The 19,394-nt window shown below is 40.7% G+C and overlaps 1 protein-coding gene across 1 annotated transcript; it reads right to left on the bottom strand.

Moving 5' to 3' along the window:
* Positions 1 to 564: 564 nt before the first annotated feature.
* On the bottom strand, positions 565 to 19,277 carry SMIM20 (small integral membrane protein 20). Its single transcript, XM_077136537.1, has 3 exons — positions 19,037 to 19,277; positions 1,956 to 2,012; positions 565 to 1,214 (listed from the first exon to the last, which is right to left on the bottom strand). Exons 1-3 carry the CDS (start codon positions 19,143 to 19,145, stop codon positions 1,177 to 1,179), a joined length of 204 nt encoding a protein of 67 aa, XP_076992652.1. The 5' UTR covers positions 19,146 to 19,277; the 3' UTR covers positions 565 to 1,176.
* Between the last annotated feature and the right edge of the window lie 117 nt (positions 19,278 to 19,394).

Here is a 19,394-nt window from a genome sequence, read left to right as displayed (position 1 = left end):
ATGAATCAACTTCCTTTACTGGGTTGTCAACTCCAAGTGAACTAAATGCTAGGGAGTGCCTACCAAAAATTACGACTTTGGTTTTGGCATTATGCGGCTTCTTTCTGACAGTAATTACATAATTGGGCAAATAGTCTGTTAAAAAAACTCCCAGTTCACAATAATAAAATTACGTCACCAGGAAGCTCATTTAGAGAGTCTACAGTATATGCAAGAAACTCTGGGAGATATAAAAAAGAAAGATGTGTGTTTTCAAAACCTATAATCTAGTGAGGGGCAGGCCAGAGTACCAGAGAGAAAGAAAGTATTTTCAGGCTCATCTTGTAGCACCTGGTATGGTACCTGGTAGAGAACCAGCATTCAGTAAATATTTGTCTTAGCAAATTTTCTATTTACCCTTTAAAATTTCTACTTGTAAACAGATGAATACCACACAGTCAAATAACTAGCCAAGTAAGTCAAATAACTAATCAAATATTGTCTAGTCAATTACTTCTTGGTATAGTTAGTTTACATATACACACATTCATCACATACTTGTAAAGTAAAAATAAATAACTTAAATACACATTTTCACTTTATTAATTCAACTCTGATCTAATATGCATGAATATCAATTTTTTCTGATTTTTTTTCATATTTATTTTCCAACAGAGCAAATCTTCAATGAAAGGGTTAAGCTGAACTGTTTATTCTTAAAAGCACAATGTTTCTTGTTCTCAAACAGTTTTATCAACTTTAACATTTTCAAAGAGCCCTATGAGGCAGCTCAGCATGACTGTTTTGCACTGAAATCTCTTATTTAGAAGACGGCAAAATAGGCTTGGATCTTCCTAAATCCAAAGTATTTTCACAGCTTCTTTGGGTAAGTGAAAACTGAATAATAAGTAGATCTACTCCAAACACAAATGAAGTAACTTCATTTTCAGAAAGTCAATCAGAATCATGAAACCTTCCTAATGGTGTGATTTGTTCCACAGTCCTTTTGATACTTAAGAAGGGAAATAAGGGGAATATTAATCCTCATGCACAGTCTCTCATCACAAGTACTCTTATTTACGGCATTACAGAGCTTTCTTCTCCAGCCATCGTTCCACAGGGAGATGATTTATACTTGCTGCAGAATCGAAAGCATGAAGATGTCTACTTTCACGGTCAGAGTTGGTGACAGGCTTCTCATTTCCTGCCAAATGGATCAGACCACACTTTTAACCCTATGGAAAGAAATATGAATAAAATCAGGATTCATTTTTCAACTTCCTATCACTTCCCCCAACCCCAAACAAACAAAATGACATCCAAATTGCCTGGCACAATTTACATGTAGCTTGAGAAACTATGGCAGCCAAGACAGACTTTTAAATGGCTTGCAAATTATCCCAAGATAGGAAGATATGTATCCTGGCCTCCTTAAAAAAAATAAAAATAAAAAGGAATGTTGCCATGGATTGTAAGAGTTTGGTTAATAAGCTGGAAACCTCTCATTCTTAGCCAATTTGGATCATCTGAAAGTAACTAACCACTCAGCCATAAAGGGAGCGTCTGAGCTTTTGTATAAAGCAGACTCGCCATCAATTAAAATAGCTCACAAGTAAACCGTATTTTTCCCATGAGGGTAGTATTTAAATAGGTGCTTGGTAAACAAGTCTGCAAAACAGCTATTCACACTTCACATTTATTGCACACTTGCTACATTTTTATGCCCATTTATCAAATGCAAAAGAGGAATGTGACAAACTTCAAAAGTATTCTGGAGTGAAATATTGAAATGAAGTCTTGGGGTGGCACCTGTAAAATGGCAACTGTTGTGAAATAAACAGCAAAATCACAATGTAACCTCTAAGCTAAAAAGCATTCTCTCACTCCCCATTGCAAAGCAAATGCATACACACATAAACACACACTCTTGCCCATCACAATACAAATGAGATTTTGCTTTTTTTTTTAAAGTTTACCTGGTGGTTGTACATCTGCTTGAACAATACCAGCCCGATTTATGGTTTGTTCCTTCTCTGAGAAACACAACAGAAAAATTACTCTTTAGAAGGGGGAGGTGGAGGTGGGGAACCTTTGTATTTATGTAGGTCAACTAGAAAACAACATTTACAGGGGCTATTACATTCAGAGACACCATTACTCAAAGTTTTTAGATTGTAGAAATTAGATCCTGTTAGGCAGAAAGACTGGGTGTTTTCAATAAAATAAAGAAAGTTACTTCAAAGAAAAGCTTCCCAGTTAACATCCTTTCTCTGTGATCTCAGCATTTTGGAAAGGCAACAAAATAACAAAAAAAGAACAATTTGGGATGAACTGGTAGGCGTGATATCAGGAGGGGAAAGCTGCTGAACTGAAGGAACAAGTACAATTATCAAGAAAACGACATAGTTTATACGTCTAAAATGCACTCCACAGAAGAACTAGACCCAGAGCTAAATATGCTGTTTTTGGTAGGAAATAGAGCAGAAAATTAATCTTTGGGTGGGTGGCTTTGGTTTGGATAATTGAAGCTCTCCTAATTGACTGCAGGTGCTGTGCCAATTAGTAAGCACGTTTTGAGCTATAACAGCTAAGTGAGTCTCCATGTCTGATGTCAAACAGGCTAGGGTCAAGAGAAATCAGGCATTTTATCAGTGGGCTTCAAGCACTCTGACACATCTTTCTAAGTAGTTTAGGAGAAACCCAAGGTCTGTGAAAACAAAGACTTATTATTTTAAGTATCTTGACAAACAAATGGCAGCTTTTCAAGAGAAAGACAGAGAGTCAAAGGATATTTACTACTAAATTACAGTAATTAAATGTTATAATCAGGCCTTTGTTTAAATCAGGTTGACAGTGTTTCTTTAAATCCACATTTAGCTCTTATTTAATATTAGGCCATTTTCTTTATTCTGGCTCTGAATTCTCATAAAGTTATGCAAGTATAAAGGTACAAGAAACAGCATTTTGCCAAATCAAATATTCATTGAAGCTGCTTCTCTTGTGCAGTGACAGAAAGTCAATCCTAAGTGACCTACTTGATATTTTATCAATGCTAAGTTTGCTTTGGCAAATAAAACATTAGGCAATGAGGATTATGTGAATCTTGATATCCAATTCTAACAGGGACAGAGAGAAGACACAGCATAATGAGGCTGATTATAGACAACGGCTGATGGCTTCACTGGGCTGCTCTGAAAAGTAGCAGGGAGGTGGCACTCAAGACCCTCCAACCAAGGTATGCCCAAAGTCTTCTTCCATCTAGAGTGGGAGATAATGGAGCCTCTGAGGAGGCAGGATTTCTGAAATAAGGCAACACAAAAGTCCTCATTTTCTAAGACATTCCTACCGGGTTGAGCCCCTACCATTCTATAAACATGGAGTTCTCAAAGCATGGATCTCTCTCAAACATACCCTTAGAAAACGCCAAATATTAAAGGACCACACTTGCCATCGATCTTATCAGGAACAAAAATGGGTATGATTTTCAGACCTAAAAAGCCAAACAAAAGTCCATTCTCTGACATTATGAAAGAGAGAGATGACAGTCTTAAAATAATCGAGTCAAAATGCATGCTAAGCCCATAGATTTAAGGAAATCACACATCCTGGTGAACTAAACAGGTTCTCTTAGAGGCAGGTATTGCAAAGCCCAAGAAACTGGCACGTTGCCAAGCATTAAAGGAAGCTGACTTGTGTTGGCAAGGACAGAATACCTAATTGTGTCCCATCCTCTTACAATGCAATGGAGGACCAAGTAAAGAGAATGGAATCCCTGTCTCCATGCTTTCTTGCTAATTGCTAATGAGGTTGGAGAGAGGCTGAGGATTATTTTAATAGGCCATAATCTCTTTATAATCCTCGTTCTAATTCAACCACCTCTGTAGTTTGGCTTGGACATGCAATTTAAACGCTCTGCTGAACCAGTTCCTACCAAGTGATAACTAGGTATTAGCATCCTATCTATATCCTCTGGTTCTTTAATCCATCAATGTTTTATAAATACTCTAAGGCTGAAGCAGTCTTATAGAAATTCATCATAGATACAAAGACATTTTATTTGGGAATGTGGAATATGCTCAAGGGAAAACAGACACTGGTTCCTCAGGATTTAGCAAGTACATCTTGATGAGGTTGAAAGTAAGTTTCTACTTTGCTATCAATGGAGAAATAGCAAATGCATACAAACCTAAGGAAAAGGACAATCACAGCAGCCAGGGGTTTAACAATGTGAACAAATCAGGATAATTACTCACTAATTACTCAGCTAATTACTCACTTCAGCGGTGAGCATGTTTCTATGAGGAGAGAAATGATTAAAACACAAATATGGAACACTGGGCTGAGAGTTTTGCCATGCCGGGTTAGGAAATTCCCCACTCTAGTGTCTCAGCAAGCCCAACTCTGCCCCCTGGTGCTAAGGCAGTGTTTGATTTGTAGTTTTAATTGAGGATGTTTATCTCTAGTCAAAAGGCCAAGGAATACTGTTAAAACTGGGAATGCATACAGATGGGCTGATTTTTGTATGGTACTAAAATAATCCCCCTAGCAATTTTTTTAGGTCTTTGAAAAGGAGAACATTTTTATATTGAATGTCCATATTGTAAAGAAATCCACTGTGTGACTTGTTACTATTTAACATTTACAATGAACACTGTATTCCTAAATGTCAGCTCCATCAGCAGTCTTATAACTGACGAGTTGAGGATGCTCTCTGGTGAAGGACCTGTAGATAACCTAAAAACCGAGGCAAATCTAGTGAAGGACCAGGAGAACCTAAAAACCTAGGCAGAAGACGACCTCAGGAGCCCACTTTCTTCTACCCTGTGAGACGACAAAAGCCCCCATTTCCTCCTACCAATGCACGATTTTAAAAATAAGAGCAACTTGAAACGATGTAATTTGGACAAATGGCAAAATTGCAATGTACACTAGATAATAGCATTGTATCGATATTAAATTCCCTCGATTGGATAATAATATTGTGATTATGTACAAGCATGTCCTTATTCTTAGGAAACACATGCTGACATGCTGAGGAATGAAAGTACACAATGTCTCCAACCTACTCTCAAATGGCTCAACAAAATAACAGTAATAACTGCAATGTATGTGTATATAATTATATTTGTGCATATGTATATACTTTATATATATATATAATAGAGGGAGCAAATGTAGCAAAATGTTAACAATTGGTAAATCTAGATGAGGCGCTACAGAGATTTATTATACTATTCTAGCATATTTTCTGCATCTTAGGAATATTTTTAAAGAAAATACAAAGCTGTAAAATAAGTATAAAGAAGTCAAAACACTGACTATTCCATGAAGATTATTATGTCAAAGCATCTTTTTTTTTCCCCACAATTTTTCTTTACTGTTATTTGTTGGTGACCTCCCAGGCCATAAAGAATCTATGAGAACAAATCTGAAACTGAAGTTAACATAAGGCCATGAAGCAGGTTTTTCAGGCCTAGAAGACGATATGGCATCTTTCTAGGAACAGTTGTTCATTTTCAATATTAATACATGGTGAAATTTTTTTTAATGAATTGAACCTGCATCATTTTAGCGACACCTTCTTTAGAGAATGATACATCAAAAGGAAGGAAATCAATAAAAATTGCACTAGGGGAGAAAATTTTTCCAAAATTTTCCTAGTTCTATTCAGTACATAGAGATTATACTCACTGGATAGAAATTAATTAAAAGTGTTAATAATTACAAATATTGAACAATAACTAAACTTCAAACACTATGTTGTTAACTTATATAGATAGATTCATATCCATGTATTAGGTAATCATTAAAGCATCTTTTTTAAATAGCAAAAATCAAATAAAAGAAAAAAAATGCTTTTTCATACACTTTGCTGCTGCTACCTAAACACACACTGTACACTGTATCTGTCTACAGAATGATCCAACACTGGATGTATGCTAACAGCAAATGTCTGATGGAGAGTGTGAACCAGCAGTCAAGGAAAATGAAATGGCCATGTGACAAGTGTGACTCGATGGGTGAGGGAAACTAGCATGTTACTCAAAACTCTTGCTTCTCCCAACCCTACAAACACTTTTATTTCCTCACCAGAGTATGGCAAGTCCATAGTCTGTAAGTTAGCGAGTTAGTAAGACCAGTTAGTAAGACTAGTCTGTCCATGCATTTCATTCAATTATATTAAAGGAATAAAAAGCATATTCTACCTTGCCCATGCACCTTCAAACCCCCCCTCCCCCACAACACACACAACACGAAAAGCACATTCTAAGCACGTGGCATATAATAGGGAATATGTCCTTACAAACTAAGCATTATCCCGCATCAAGTGATTTTCTGTAACCCTGTTCAGACTACGTGAGCATACATTCAGTTGAGGGCAGCAAGGTGCAGCAGTAAAGAACACTGCAGATACATAGGAGAACATAAGTCACCTCAGCTCTTCCACTTAAACTTTTGCTTTGTGACTATTAAAAAGCCTTCGCTAACTTAAAAGGCATTGTGAGACAGGGTATTCAACATCAGGCCAGGTCAGGGGAGTTGGAGTCCAGTGTTCACCTGGAAATTAATGTGCTAGATAACCTTGGATAAGTCATCTAATTGAGAGGAGTGAATGAACTCAAGTTCCTTCTGGCAAAACCCTATGATGTTATGCTTCTGTACATCTAATTAAAATTCAAAATGAAAAGAATCACAGAAAATGATTTTATTCTGCCTCATTACACAGGCTGCTCTCAAATGCTGAAAGTACACGTTATTTTTAAAAGGCTGTGTTCAGGATCACTGTCTAGTTCTGGGACACTCTGCAGACAGATTAGGGTTCTAGTTATGGCACCTCCACCATTCCCTAAATGTGCACTCTTCAGACAAAGTACACTGTGCCAACGTGATGAAAGATAAAAAGCAACATCTGGGAGTCCCTCCAAATACACAGCAAAATTCTACATATACTTCTGGTTTTGGCTCACTGAGCCCCCAGTGCTAATGGCCATCTGCCCAGTGTGCATTTCAGTACTTGAGATATCATGTACAGTTACTGACCTTGGACTCTACAACACTTACAAAAGTCTTGCTGAGTTACTGAAAGAGCGGAAGGTCATAATGAATGTCAAAATGAAATCCAATAAGACAGTTTTGTGATAGTGGCTTACCTACTTTTCAATCTTGGAAGATCTCTGTGGTTTGGTTTTACCTAAGCAGCCTTCCTCTTGTTTTCTGAGGCCACTTCACTGCTGCCTATAGGCTTATTCCAGAAGAGACCCTGGAGCCCACCTGTCCCCATATTCCCCCCATCCCTAGGCTGGCCAGCATCAGTTTAACTGATGGGCCTGCACTGAACTGACATTCAGGCTCCACATGGTCCGGTCTCTTCCCTAGCCAGCCAGTGGCTCCAAACATTGTTTTCACTGGTAACCTAGTTCTCAGGGACTAGGCTTCTGCCCTGACCTTCCACGAACTGTGGGATTCTCCTTGGTATATCCCAAATCCTGGGAATTCCAATGTCTGCAGGAAGGCGCAGTAGGGTGAACTGTGTACTTCAACTAACACATGTTCTCAATCTTAATCTGCATCCCTCTGCATGTGAAAACATTGTAAACAGGACCTCCTGAAGATGTTATTTTTATTAAAAAGTGACCCAAGCGAATGAGGGTGGGTCTTAAATTGGATTATTGGAGGTCTTATAAAGGAAAAAAACCACAGAAAGTAGCCAGAAGCCAGCAGTCAGCAGTCAGCAGGAACCAGGAGAGGACATCAGTATGTAACAGGAAAACTAAGGAACCCAAGGATTCTCAGCAGCCAGAATTATCGTCTGCTGAGGAAAAAGCAAGCCTTGCTGATATCCTGATTTTGGACTTCTTCTAGTCTCAAAACTGTGAGCCAATAAGCTCATATTAAGCCAAAACCAATTTATGATATTTGTGACAGCAGCTCAGGCAAATTAACACAGGTGGTCAGAAGAAGACGACTCAAGAGGAGAGGCTAGGAAGAGCTGGCTGAAAAGGTAGGAAAAAAAAGAGCAGATCCAGGAACACTGACAGAAGGGGCCAGCCACAGAAATCCACGGAAGAGAGTGTTTCAAGGAGGGCGAGTATGGCATGGAGGTTCTGCCTCTCACTCATAGATGATCTGACTTCAGGCATCACAATGAAGTAAAAAGCCATTACCTGGAAGTGTTCACAACTTCCCAACATGAAATCAACATTTAGTGACATCCATACCTGCCCTTCCTCCTAAGCTGGTGGAAGAGGTTTCCTGCCTTCAATCCAAGGCTCTCTCCTCCACCTGAGCTCAAGATCCCATGCCACCTCCCACTCTGTGGATTGTTTTCTCTCTCCATAATCTTTGTCTGGAGACTCACTTGGCTGTTGCATCTTTGCCAGCCAAAACTGAAAGTAAAACAGAATTCTTCCTATACTCCTTGCCTTGCTGCAAATATTATTTTGCCATTCTCCTCTCCACATAGCCAAATATCTTTAAATAGTCAACTTAACATACTATTTACTCTTCAATTCATTGCAATCTACTTTCTGCTCACTATCAAACCAATGGAAATGTTTTTAAAACAATAACCAATGGCCTTTACTTTCTTTTTGATAAATCCAGGGGATATTTCATTTCTTATCTTTCTTACTACCTCCAAGTTCTCTAACCCTGCTAAGCACACCCCTTTTGGTACAGAGCTTTCTTTCCCCAGCTTTAGACTGCAGCCCTTCAGGTTTTAATCCTCTCTCTCTGGTCATTCCTCCTCATCTTGTTTGAAGTCCCCTCTTCCTCTGTCTGCTTCTTCAGGCCTTCAAACACAGGGGTTCAACAGCATTCTGTCCTAGGCCAGCTTGTCATTTTCAATCACTGGACTCGACTCTGCCTGGGAACCTATACTACTATGACTCTGATTCCCATGAAAATGCTGATGACAGCCCCAGACATCTCTGGCTCCAGCTCAGACTCAGTATCTAAGCTCCAGATTAGTATACCTCATTGCCTATGGGAAATCTCTAAGAGCAACTGTCGAGACTTCCGGAGAAGATGGCGGCTTAGTAAGATGCGCGGATCTTAGTTTCTTCTCCAGGACAGCTACTAGGGGAGTAGAAACGATACAGAACAGCGCCCAAAGCCACAACAGAGATAAAAAAGACAGCGTACCCCATCCTGGAACAGCTGGCTGGCTGAGAGAAGCCGCTTGGGTGAGATCGCCGAGGCGCGCGGGTGGCGCTCCCTTCCCCCTTCCCGGGCTGGAGTAACTCCCTTCCCCCTTCCTGGGCCGGCTGGGAGAATTGGAGAGGCGGTCCCCTGAAACCGCGGCGGCTGGTGGCCACACCACGCGCGGCCCCCCGGACCAACTGAGAGAATTGGATCGGAAATCCCCAGGCCGGGGAGAACGGTGACGGGCAGAGGAGGCCCCTTCCAAACCCGTGACTCCCCGGGAACGTGCACTCTCCCGGGCGGGCCACTGCCGCTGGCGCCCTCACGCCACGCTTGTCGCCCGGGCCGACTAGGAAATTCGGACGGGCGCTTTCCCGGGCTGCGGCGGCCAGCAACCCTCCCTGCGTTCGGTCCCCGGGCCGGCTAGAACTCTTCCAAGCCGCTTCGGCTAGCGAACCTCCCGGACAGCGAGAGTTTTTCAAAGTTAAAGGTCCCACAGCACCTTTTACTGGTGGGACCCGCAGACAAACGTGTGCCACGAGCGCCACCTACTGGGCAGGATAAGAAAAACAGAACCCAGAGATTTCACAGAAAAATCTTCCTAACTTTTGGATCCAATACCCAGGGAAATCTGTCTAAATGCGCAGACGCCAACAGAAGATAATGGATCACGCTCAAATAATTGAAAATATGGCCCAGTCAAAGGAACAAACCAATAGTTCAAATGAGATACAGGAGCTGAGACAACTAATGCTGAATATACGAACAGAAATGGAAAACCTCTCCAAAAATGAAATCGATAAATTGAGGGAGGACATGAAGAAGACATGGGCTGAACATAAAGAAGAAATAGAAAAACTGAAAAAACAAATCACAGAACTTATGGAAGTGAAGGACAAAGTAGAAAAGATAGAAAAAACAATGGATACCTACAATGATAGATTCAAAGAGACAGAAGATAGAATTAGTGATTTGGAGGATGGAACATCTGAATTCCAAAAACAAACAGAAACTATCGGGAAAAGAATGGAAAAATTTGAACAGGGTATCAGGGAACTGAAAGACAATATGAAGCGCACAAATATACGTGTTGTGGGTGTCCCAGAAGGAGAAGAGAAGGGAAAAGGAGGAGAAAAACTAATGGAAGAAATTTTCACTGAAAATTTCCCAACTCTTATGAAAGACCTAAAATTACAGATCCAAGAAGTGCAGCGCACCCCAAAGAGATTAGACCCAAATAGGCGTTCTCCAAGACACTTACTAGTTAGAATGTCAGAGGTCAAAGAGAAAGAGAGGATCTTGAAAGCAGCAAGAGAAAAACAATCCATCACATACAAGGGAAACCCAATAAGACTATGTGTAGATTTCTCAGCAGAAACCATGGAAGCTAGAAGACAGTGGGATGATATATTTAAATTACTAAAAGAGAAAAACTGCCAACCAAGACTCCTATATCCAGCAAAATTGTCCTTCAAAAATGAGGGAGAAATTAAAACATTCTCAGACAAAAAGTCACTGAGAGAATTTGTGACGAAGAGACCAGCTCTGCAAGAAATACTAAAGGGAGCACTAGAGTCAGAACCGAAAAGACAGAAGAGACAGGTATGGAGAAGAGTGTAGAAAGAAGGAAAGTCAGATATGATATATATAATACAAAAGGCAAAATGGTAGAGGAAAATATTATCCAAACAATAATAACACTAAATGTTAATGGACTGAATTCCCCAATCAAAAGACATAGAATGGCAGAATGGATTAAAAAACAGGATCCTTCTATATGCTGTCTACAGGAAACACATCTTAGACCCAAAGATAAACATAGGTTGAAAGTGAAAGGTTGGGAAAAGATATTTCATGCAAATAACAACCAGAAAAGAGCAGGAGTGGCTATACTAATATCCAACAAGTTAGACTTCAAATGTAAAACAGTTAAAAGAGACAAAGAAGGACACTATATACTAATAAAAGGAACAATTAAACAAGAAGACATAACAATCATAAATATTTACGCACCGAACCAGAATGCCCCAAAATACGTGAGGAATACACTGCAAACACTGAAAAAGGAAATAGACACAAATACCATAATAGTTGGAGACTTCAATTCCCCACTCTCATCAATGGACAGAACATCTAGATAGAGGATCAATAAAGAAATAGAGAATCTGAATATTACTATAAAGGAGCTAGACTTAACAGACATTTATAGGACATTACATCCCACAACAGCAGGATACACCTTTTTCTCAAGTGCTCATGGATCATTCTCAAAGATAGACCATATGCTGGGTCACAAAGCAAGTCTTAACAAATTTAAAAAGATTGAAATCATACACAACACTTTCTCGGATCATAAAGGAATGAAGTTGGAAATCAATAATAGGCGGAATGCCAGAAAATTCACAAATACGTGGAGGCTCAACAACACACTCTTAAACAACGAGTGGGTCAAAGAAGAAATTGCAAGAGAAATTAGTAAATACCTCGAGGCAAATGAAAATGAAAACACAACATATCAAAACTTATGGGATGCAGCAAAGGCAGTGCTAAGACGGAAATTTATTGCCCTAAATGCCTATATCAGAAAAGAAGAAAAGGCAAAAATGCAGGAATTAACTGTTCACTTGGAAGAACTGGAGAAAGAACAGCAAATTAATCCCAAAGCAAGCAAAAGGAAAGAAATAACAAAGATCAGAGCAGAAATAAATGAAATTGAAAACATGAAAACAATAGAGAAAATCAATAAGACCAGAAGTTGGTTCTATGAGAAAATCAATAAGATTGATGGGCCCTTATCAAGATTGACAAAAAGAAGAAGAGAGAGGATGCAAATAAATAAGATCAGAAATGGAAGAGGAGACATAACTACTGACCTCACAGAAATAAAGGAGGTAATAACAGGATACTATGAACAACTTTACACTAATAAATACAACAATTTAGGTGAAATGGACGGGTTCCTGGAAAGACATGAACAACCAACTTTGAATCAAGAAGACATAGATGACCTCAACAAACCAATCACAAGTAAAGAAATTGAATTAGTCATTCAAAAGCTTCCTAAAAAGAAAAGTCCAGGGCCAGATGGCTTCACATGTGAATTCTACCAAACGTTCCAGAAAGAATTAGTACCAATTCTCCTCAAACTCTTCAAAAAAATCGAAGCGGAGGGAAAACTACCTAATTCATTCTATGAAGCCAACATCACCCTCATACCAAAACCAGGCAAAGATATTATAAAAGCAACTGTCCAGGCACCTAAAGTTCAATACATCCAAAATTGAACGAACTCATCTCCTCAACCCTCAAAACCAATTTCTTCTTGTATTTCCTAGTTAATGAGTTGGAGTCGGGAGATGGGTGCTATTCTCTTTTCTCTTCCTCCTTCACCCTTGCAGCTAATCAGGCACCAATTTCTGTAGAGCTGACTTCTTAAACACAGGTCCTCAAGTTAGTCACTTCTCCCTAGCCCCAAAACCACCACCCTGGTTCAGGTTACAGTCACCTCTTTCTGAATTCACAGGACATACAGCCTTCCTGTTTCTAACCTACCTACCCGCAGCCTTTATCCTTTCAGCCTCTCCTTCACTTACTGTCAGGGTGGTACCCATAAAGAGGGAATGTGATTCCCTCGCTTGCTTGATTAAAAGACTTCAATGACCCCTCAGTGGTTGGACTCTGTTTTGATGACAGTGGAGGGTTATTCAAGTATTTTAATCAAGCAAGTGAGGTGATCAAATTTGAAGAACAAATGGCTAAAAATGAGCTTTTCAACAGCAACAGCAGAAGACATGGAAGTCTATACACTTTCTGACAAAGAAATATGGAGTTTTCCAGTTACAAATTCTCACCAAACAAATATTAAAAGATGTATGGTTGAAGTTAGAAAACTGAAGCTAGAAAGGAGTCAGATTAAAGAATTGGTGAATAAAGAATGTGGACAAAGATAAACAGTCATTGACTGTACAAAACACTAATCATTCCAAATTGGGGAGTATAAACACAAGGCAGGACTAAAATATATAGTGCAGGCTATCTTTTGTTGCTCAGATGTGGCCTCTCTCTCCAGCCAACACAACAAGCAAACTCACCACCCTGCCCCTGTCTACGTGGGACATGACTCCTGGGGTGGGACCTTCCTGGCAACGTGGGACAGAAATCCTAGAATGAGCTGTGACTCAGCATCAAGGGATTGAGAAAACCTTCTCGACCAAAAGGTGCAAGAGTGAAATGAGACAAAATAAAGTGTCAATGGCTAAGAGATTCCAAACAGAGTCGAGAGGTTACCCTGGAGGTTATACTTATGCATTAAATAGACATCACCTTGTTAGTCAAGTTGTAATGGACAGGGTGGAGGGAACTGCCTGAAAATGTAGAGCTGTGTTCTAATAACCATGTTTCTTGAAGATGATTGTATAATGATATAGCTTTCACAATGTGACTGTGTGATTGTGAAAACCTTGTGTCTGACGCTCCTTTTATCTACCTTACCAACAGATGAGTAAAACATAAGGAATAAAAATAAATAATAGGGGGAACAAATGTTAAAATAAATTTAGATTGAAATGCTAGTGATCAGTGAAAGGGGTATGGCATGTATGAATTTTTTTCTGTTGTCTTTTTATTTCTTTTTCTGAATTGATGCAAATGTTCTAAGGAATGATCACGACGATGAATATGCAACTATGTGATGATATTGTGAATTACTGATTATATATGTAGATCAGAATAATTATATGTTAAGAATGCTTGTGTTTGTTGTTATATATTTTTTTAAATTTAAAAATTAATAAAAAATTAAATGAAAAAAGAAATCATAAAAAAAAAAGAAAGAAGTCAGGCTAAGGGTCAAGGCATCCTAAGGTCCTTGTATTGTTCATAAGATGGTGAAGATGTTGATTAACTTTAAACTTTAAATGGTAATCAGGAAAACTATAAAAATAGAATGTAAAACTTTCAAATTAATGGGGATGGAGGGGGAAAGACCTTGACAACAGAAAAGGAATAAAAGGGCAGCATAGATATAAATAGAAAACACCAAATAAGATGGTAAAAATAAATTCAACTATATAAGTAAACATAATAAATAAAAATGAACTCACCTCAACAGTTAAAAGAGATTGTCAGACTGGATTTAAAAAGTGCAATTTATGCTGGGTATCAGACTATCACAAAAAGTCAAATGAAGGCTGGATTCAAGAGAATAGAAAAAGGCACAACAGCAAAGTACTAACTAAAAGAAAAGTGGCAACTTTAACAGTAATAGATTAAAACTAGAGTTGGGAAGAATATAGTATTGGTGATAAAGAGGATCCCTACATATTATTAATTGGAAAAGATTCTCTAAGAACATTCTGAGTTGTATACAGCTCAATATGTATGGCCTCCAGATACCTGAATAACAGAACTAACAAGCTTGATCTGTAATCAATACATACAGAACTCTGTACATAATCAGTGAATAAATATTCTTTCTAAACACACAGGGGACATTAGCAAAAAATGACCTATACTAGGACACAAAACAAATCCTTACCAATATCAAAGAATCAAAACCATATGGTCCACATTCTCTGACCACAAATGTTAACTAAGATAGAATTTGGAACCAAAAATGTAATCAAAAAAGGCCATGGTGTTGCCTAGGTAAGGAACGGATAATATACAGGGCAGGCTGTTATCACAGAGACCGGCCCAGAGTCCAGGGAGTGGGTGGGGTGTGGTTTGGATGAAGACACAGTGAGACAGACAGGAGTGCACTGATCATCTTGGTCAGGTACGTATATGGAGCACCTAGCACAGTGCCAGGTAATGCTAAAGCCCAGGTTTTAAGACAATGAATGAGACTTCTCTTTCTTTGAAGAACGCCTGTGCTCATTCTTGAGCCTGTACCTTCGCTATACATTAAAATTTTGAGCTGTACACACAGACTAGTCCTTGAATTCTTTCCTGCTGAGTTTCTCACCACTCAGTCAAGAACCTTCCCAGCATGAGCCCCTGGTTGGGGTCTAGACTGCTCTGAGAATTCCCATGCCTCTCCAGCATCCACCAGAGAATTTTTGGAGGTCTATGGCATCCAGCCTAGAACTTCCAGTGCTCTACAGCATCCAGCCAAGAATTCCCAGGGTTCTCCAGCATCCAGCTGAGAACTCCCAGGGCTTTCCAGCATCAAACTTTTAAACTATTTGGCTGTACACACTGACTAGTTCTTGAATTCTTTCCTGAGAGAAAGTAAAAAAGTCTCATGGTGCCAGCCCTTTGGTTGAGGTTTTGATTTCTCCATGAATTCCCAGGGCTGTCCAGCTTCCACTTGGTGATAACGAAAGGACTCAGTAGTGCCTCCTACAGCATGCAGTGGAGCACAGATTGCTCATGACCAATCAAACTCCAGGGAGCCACATTAGCAACCAGCAGCTAATTGTCCAGACCAGTAGGCAACCTAACATTCACTGTCTCTCTAGACCCCGATCAGGGAATATTCGTCCTTTGTGGGCATAAAACCTACCTTAGCCAACCCCCATGGTCAGGGGCATGCACTTTATAGAGTATGTGGCCCCCATACTGAAGCTAAAAAGTGGAAATGAGCCTTTTCTACTACCAACTTCCCAACCTGTAATCACAAACTCGAATAAAGGGTAGTTAAGTTCCTAATCCCACTCCTAGCTACCACTGGGATTGGGCGAGCTGTAGCTACTGGAGCTGCAGGAATAGCTGGGCAGAGGGGGTCCACCATAATCTCTCCCTTAACCTATCCACTAGCACCAAATGAACAGCCTCCACCTTAACCCTTCTCCAATCCCAAATAAATTCATTAGTGGGCATCATCTTCCAAAACCGAGGAACCCTAGATACCCTTACAGCAGCCCATGGAGGAACATGTGGTTTCCTGGGAGAGGGCTGTTGATTTTATGTTAATCAGAGCTTGAAGATAACAAAGGATATTAACTCCCTTAGAGACCAGGCCACTCAACTGTTTATCAAGTCCCAAGGTCTCCCATTTGATTTATTCAAGTTTCTGCCACCTGAGATAGGTGCCATTCCTCACCCCATCCTTTTCTGTTTAATGGGGCTAGCCACCCTAGTTCTCCTGAGCATTGTGGGTTTTTGTCTCTCTCTCTCTTTCTCTCAGCTGCACCTCAACAGTAACAGCATGAGACATGGGTACAGATTGAACACTCTTGTAAAACATCAACAGACAACCAAGGAATGACACCAGAACAAGAAAGATGCAAAAACCCCTATACCCTCCCAGAAGAATCATTAGATATGATAGCCAGAGAATTCTGCTCCCATTTAAGCAGGGACAATGCCCCCTCTGTCAGCAGGAAGTAGTTACAGAGACTGAACTCCTCCCTTCAGCATCCCTTAAGATTGAGGGACGGAATTCTCTGAGTGCAGAATGAGGCAGGTTAGATACGGAAGGAGGGAGGGGGAAGTGACCCTAAACCCCATATCAAAAAGCTCCTTTTGGCACACATATCCAGCCCCCACATACTTAGCCCACACACACCTAGCCTTTGCTCACGTTAGCACCTGAAAATGACCAATGAAAAGTACAGCTCAGCAATCCCTTATTAGCATTGCTAGAGTAGAGAGGACCCCTCCAAGTCCTTATAATGCAAGGATCCTGGCCTCAGACTGCTTCTCTTCCTTTGAGAATGCCTATGCTCATATTTGAGCATGAACCTTCGCTATTCAAGTTTTGAGCCATAAAAAAAAAAATAAAAACAATAAAACAATGAGTGAAAAGAGACTAAATAAATACAGGTTGAATGTGTTGAAATGAACTGAAGCTCTATCCCATGATGCAGTCATGAATGCCCCACCTGCACGAACCCGATTTACTACCTGGTCAGCAAACTCTGGGTTTTGCCCACGTACTTAAATCTCTTCATCTCACATTGCTGCCTATGGTTCCTTATTTTTCAAAAGCTTTAATGGAATGCTTAATATAAGTACTGTATAAGCACTACACTAGATGTTTCCCCACCCTTGACCTCATTACATTCACACAACAACCTGTAAATTCAGTCCTGTAAGCTGTACTGTTACAGATGAGGAAAGAGGAGGGGCTCAGGTTAAGTGACTTTAGGTCACCCACCTAGTAAGGGATTAATTCAGATTATTCTCAGCCTTACTCTCTTTTCTTACGCCCTTAGAGAGGTAATATGGTGCTATACTGTACTGATTAAGGGTACTGGTTCAAATCCCAGATCTGGGACTCATCAGCTGTGGGTCCATGTCCAGGTTGCTTAAGTTTTCCATACCTCAGTTTCCCCACATTTAAAATGGGAATGATGATCATATAGAAGCTACCACAGAGTTGTTTTGAGAATTAAATGACCTAACATACATATGAAATGCTTAGAAGAGCACCAGACAAACAGCAAAGTTTCAACAAGTATTCATGGTTTAGTATTACCTTCCAGCTATGACTTCCAGTAAACTTGGCCAAATAAATTAAAATTGGGTCAGAAAAGTGGGCAGGCAATAGGCTACCCTCCCCCCAAATCTGTGATAACCCAAAAGGTCTCCAGACGTATGTCCACCTCATGGGCAAAATCACCGGAGTTAAGAACTGATCAAACCTTTCTAATGGGATCCAAAGCAGACCCCCTTATCCCAAATTCAACTCTAGATGCTGTAATAAAATAGCCTGGGATAAAGACCCAGTAAAGGAGGTTGGAAATAAGATTAGGCAGAGTTTCTGACAGCCCCACTTTTACCCCCACAGTAGTGCAGGGAGATATGCTGGAGAGCAGAAAGTACAGAGGCCATTTCAGTCTTTGGATGATGAAAAAAAAAAAGCCAGGGAAATCTACATGTGTACTTAAAACACTCTGCCTCCAGAAACAAAGTGTTGTAGCCTTTGCAATGTGCAGTGCATTTACATGGAGCTTTCGCCTTCAAATCGCCAAGCTTTCAGCCTCCGCTAATATTCTCAAGGGGCAGGGTTAGCCTTCTTCCATCTACAAGATGATTCAGGTTTCCTGGAGAACAAAATGAGCCTCTAATGCCTAATATTTTTTCTCTGACAGATGGTTTCAGATATATCAAAGTGCTAATCCTTGCTGAGGTATAGGTCTCAGGGAAGGAGAGTTTGGCTTTTAGAATGATAGGACTTGAATGATTAAGGAGGAAAATTACTCCCAGGATATTCACCATTGTCTTGTGAGCAACTAGTTTAAAATGAAAAAAAGAAAAAAGAAAGAAAAAAAAAAAACCACAACAGTAGAATCAGGAAAAATATTAAGCGCAGAAAGGAGAAGAACTTAAAAAATCCAGGTTAACAGCTCAGGTTTGGAACATTTCCACTCAAAGACATCTTTAGGGGTGGAAATGAGGAACAATAAAAATACCTTTTAAGCTCAAGATCATCAGGGTTCTGCCTCCCCGCCTGACCACCACTCCTAGCTCCCCTGTGTGGATGAGGCTCTGGGGACAAAGCCAGCTTGGCATATTTGCCTTGCCACTTACTAGTTTTACCACATCTCTTAGTGTCTCAACTTCCTCATCTGTAAAACGGGGTGATAATATCAGCAACCAATCAGACTGTGGAAAATTAAAATGCATCGCCTAACCGGACACATAACAGACTTCTAGTGAACGTTAACTATGAGGATGACGTAGTATTTGCCGCCGACCTACTATGTGCAGACTCCTTTCACATACATGATTATCACGTTTGAACCTCCCAAGAGCCCCGAAGGCACTCTTATTATTCTCCCGGTTTTACAGATAAGGACGCTCAGGGTTTGGGAAGTTAAATCACTTGTCCACGGCCACAAAGCTGCACAGAGCGGGATTCGAACCCTGGCCTGCCTCCTTCCTCCGCAACAGGTGCAGCGGGCGAAGGGGAGGGCGTGGGGGTGACAGGGCTCAAGGCCGCCGCGCGGGGTCAGAGGTCACTCACGGTACTCCTCCAGCCGCATGAGGGGCCGGAAGTAGATGGGGTAGAAGGCGGCGCCGATCAGGGAGACAAAGCCGCCAAATATAAGCGCGGTGCGCAGGTTCCGGGACATGGCTCCGGGCAACGGGCTGCTCTGACCCGCCAAGCGCTCTTTAGTCTCGGAACCCCGGCTCCCGTCCGCCGGGCCGTGACCCTACTGGGAAAAGGTGGAGCGGTTTTCGCTTCCGGTTCGCTTCCGGGTCTTGGGGGCGGAGTTAGGAGGCCGGCCGGGGCTGGCCTGGAGTCGAGGGCGGAGCCAGGGGCGAGGAGGGGCGGAGCCAGGGGCGAGGAGGGGCGGGGCCAGGGGCGAGGAGGGGCGGGG

Source organism: Tamandua tetradactyla, chromosome 19, assembly GCF_023851605.1.
Source record: "Tamandua tetradactyla isolate mTamTet1 chromosome 19, mTamTet1.pri, whole genome shotgun sequence".
Classification (NCBI taxonomy): domain Eukaryota; kingdom Metazoa; phylum Chordata; class Mammalia; order Pilosa; family Myrmecophagidae; genus Tamandua; species Tamandua tetradactyla.
The sequence above is the reverse complement of the archived record's forward strand: the minus strand, read 5'-3'. Positions and strand labels throughout refer to the sequence as shown.

What these genes read in the sequence shown, in the direction of transcription:
- SMIM20 (XM_077136537.1), bottom strand. Translation starts at nt 19,145, where the DNA reads ATGTCCCGGAACCTGCGCACCGCGCTTATATTTGGCGGCTTTGTCTCC. An exon ending in CATGCGGCTGGAGGAGTACC is followed by an intron (nt 2,013 to 19,036) that starts GTGAGTGACCTC and finishes TGTGTTTCTCAG; the next exon opens with AGAAGGAACAAACCATAAAT. An exon ending in AGCAGATGTACAACCACCAG is followed by an intron (nt 1,215 to 1,955) that starts GTAAACTTTAAA and finishes TTCTTTCCATAG; the next exon opens with GGTTAAAAGTGTGGTCTGAT.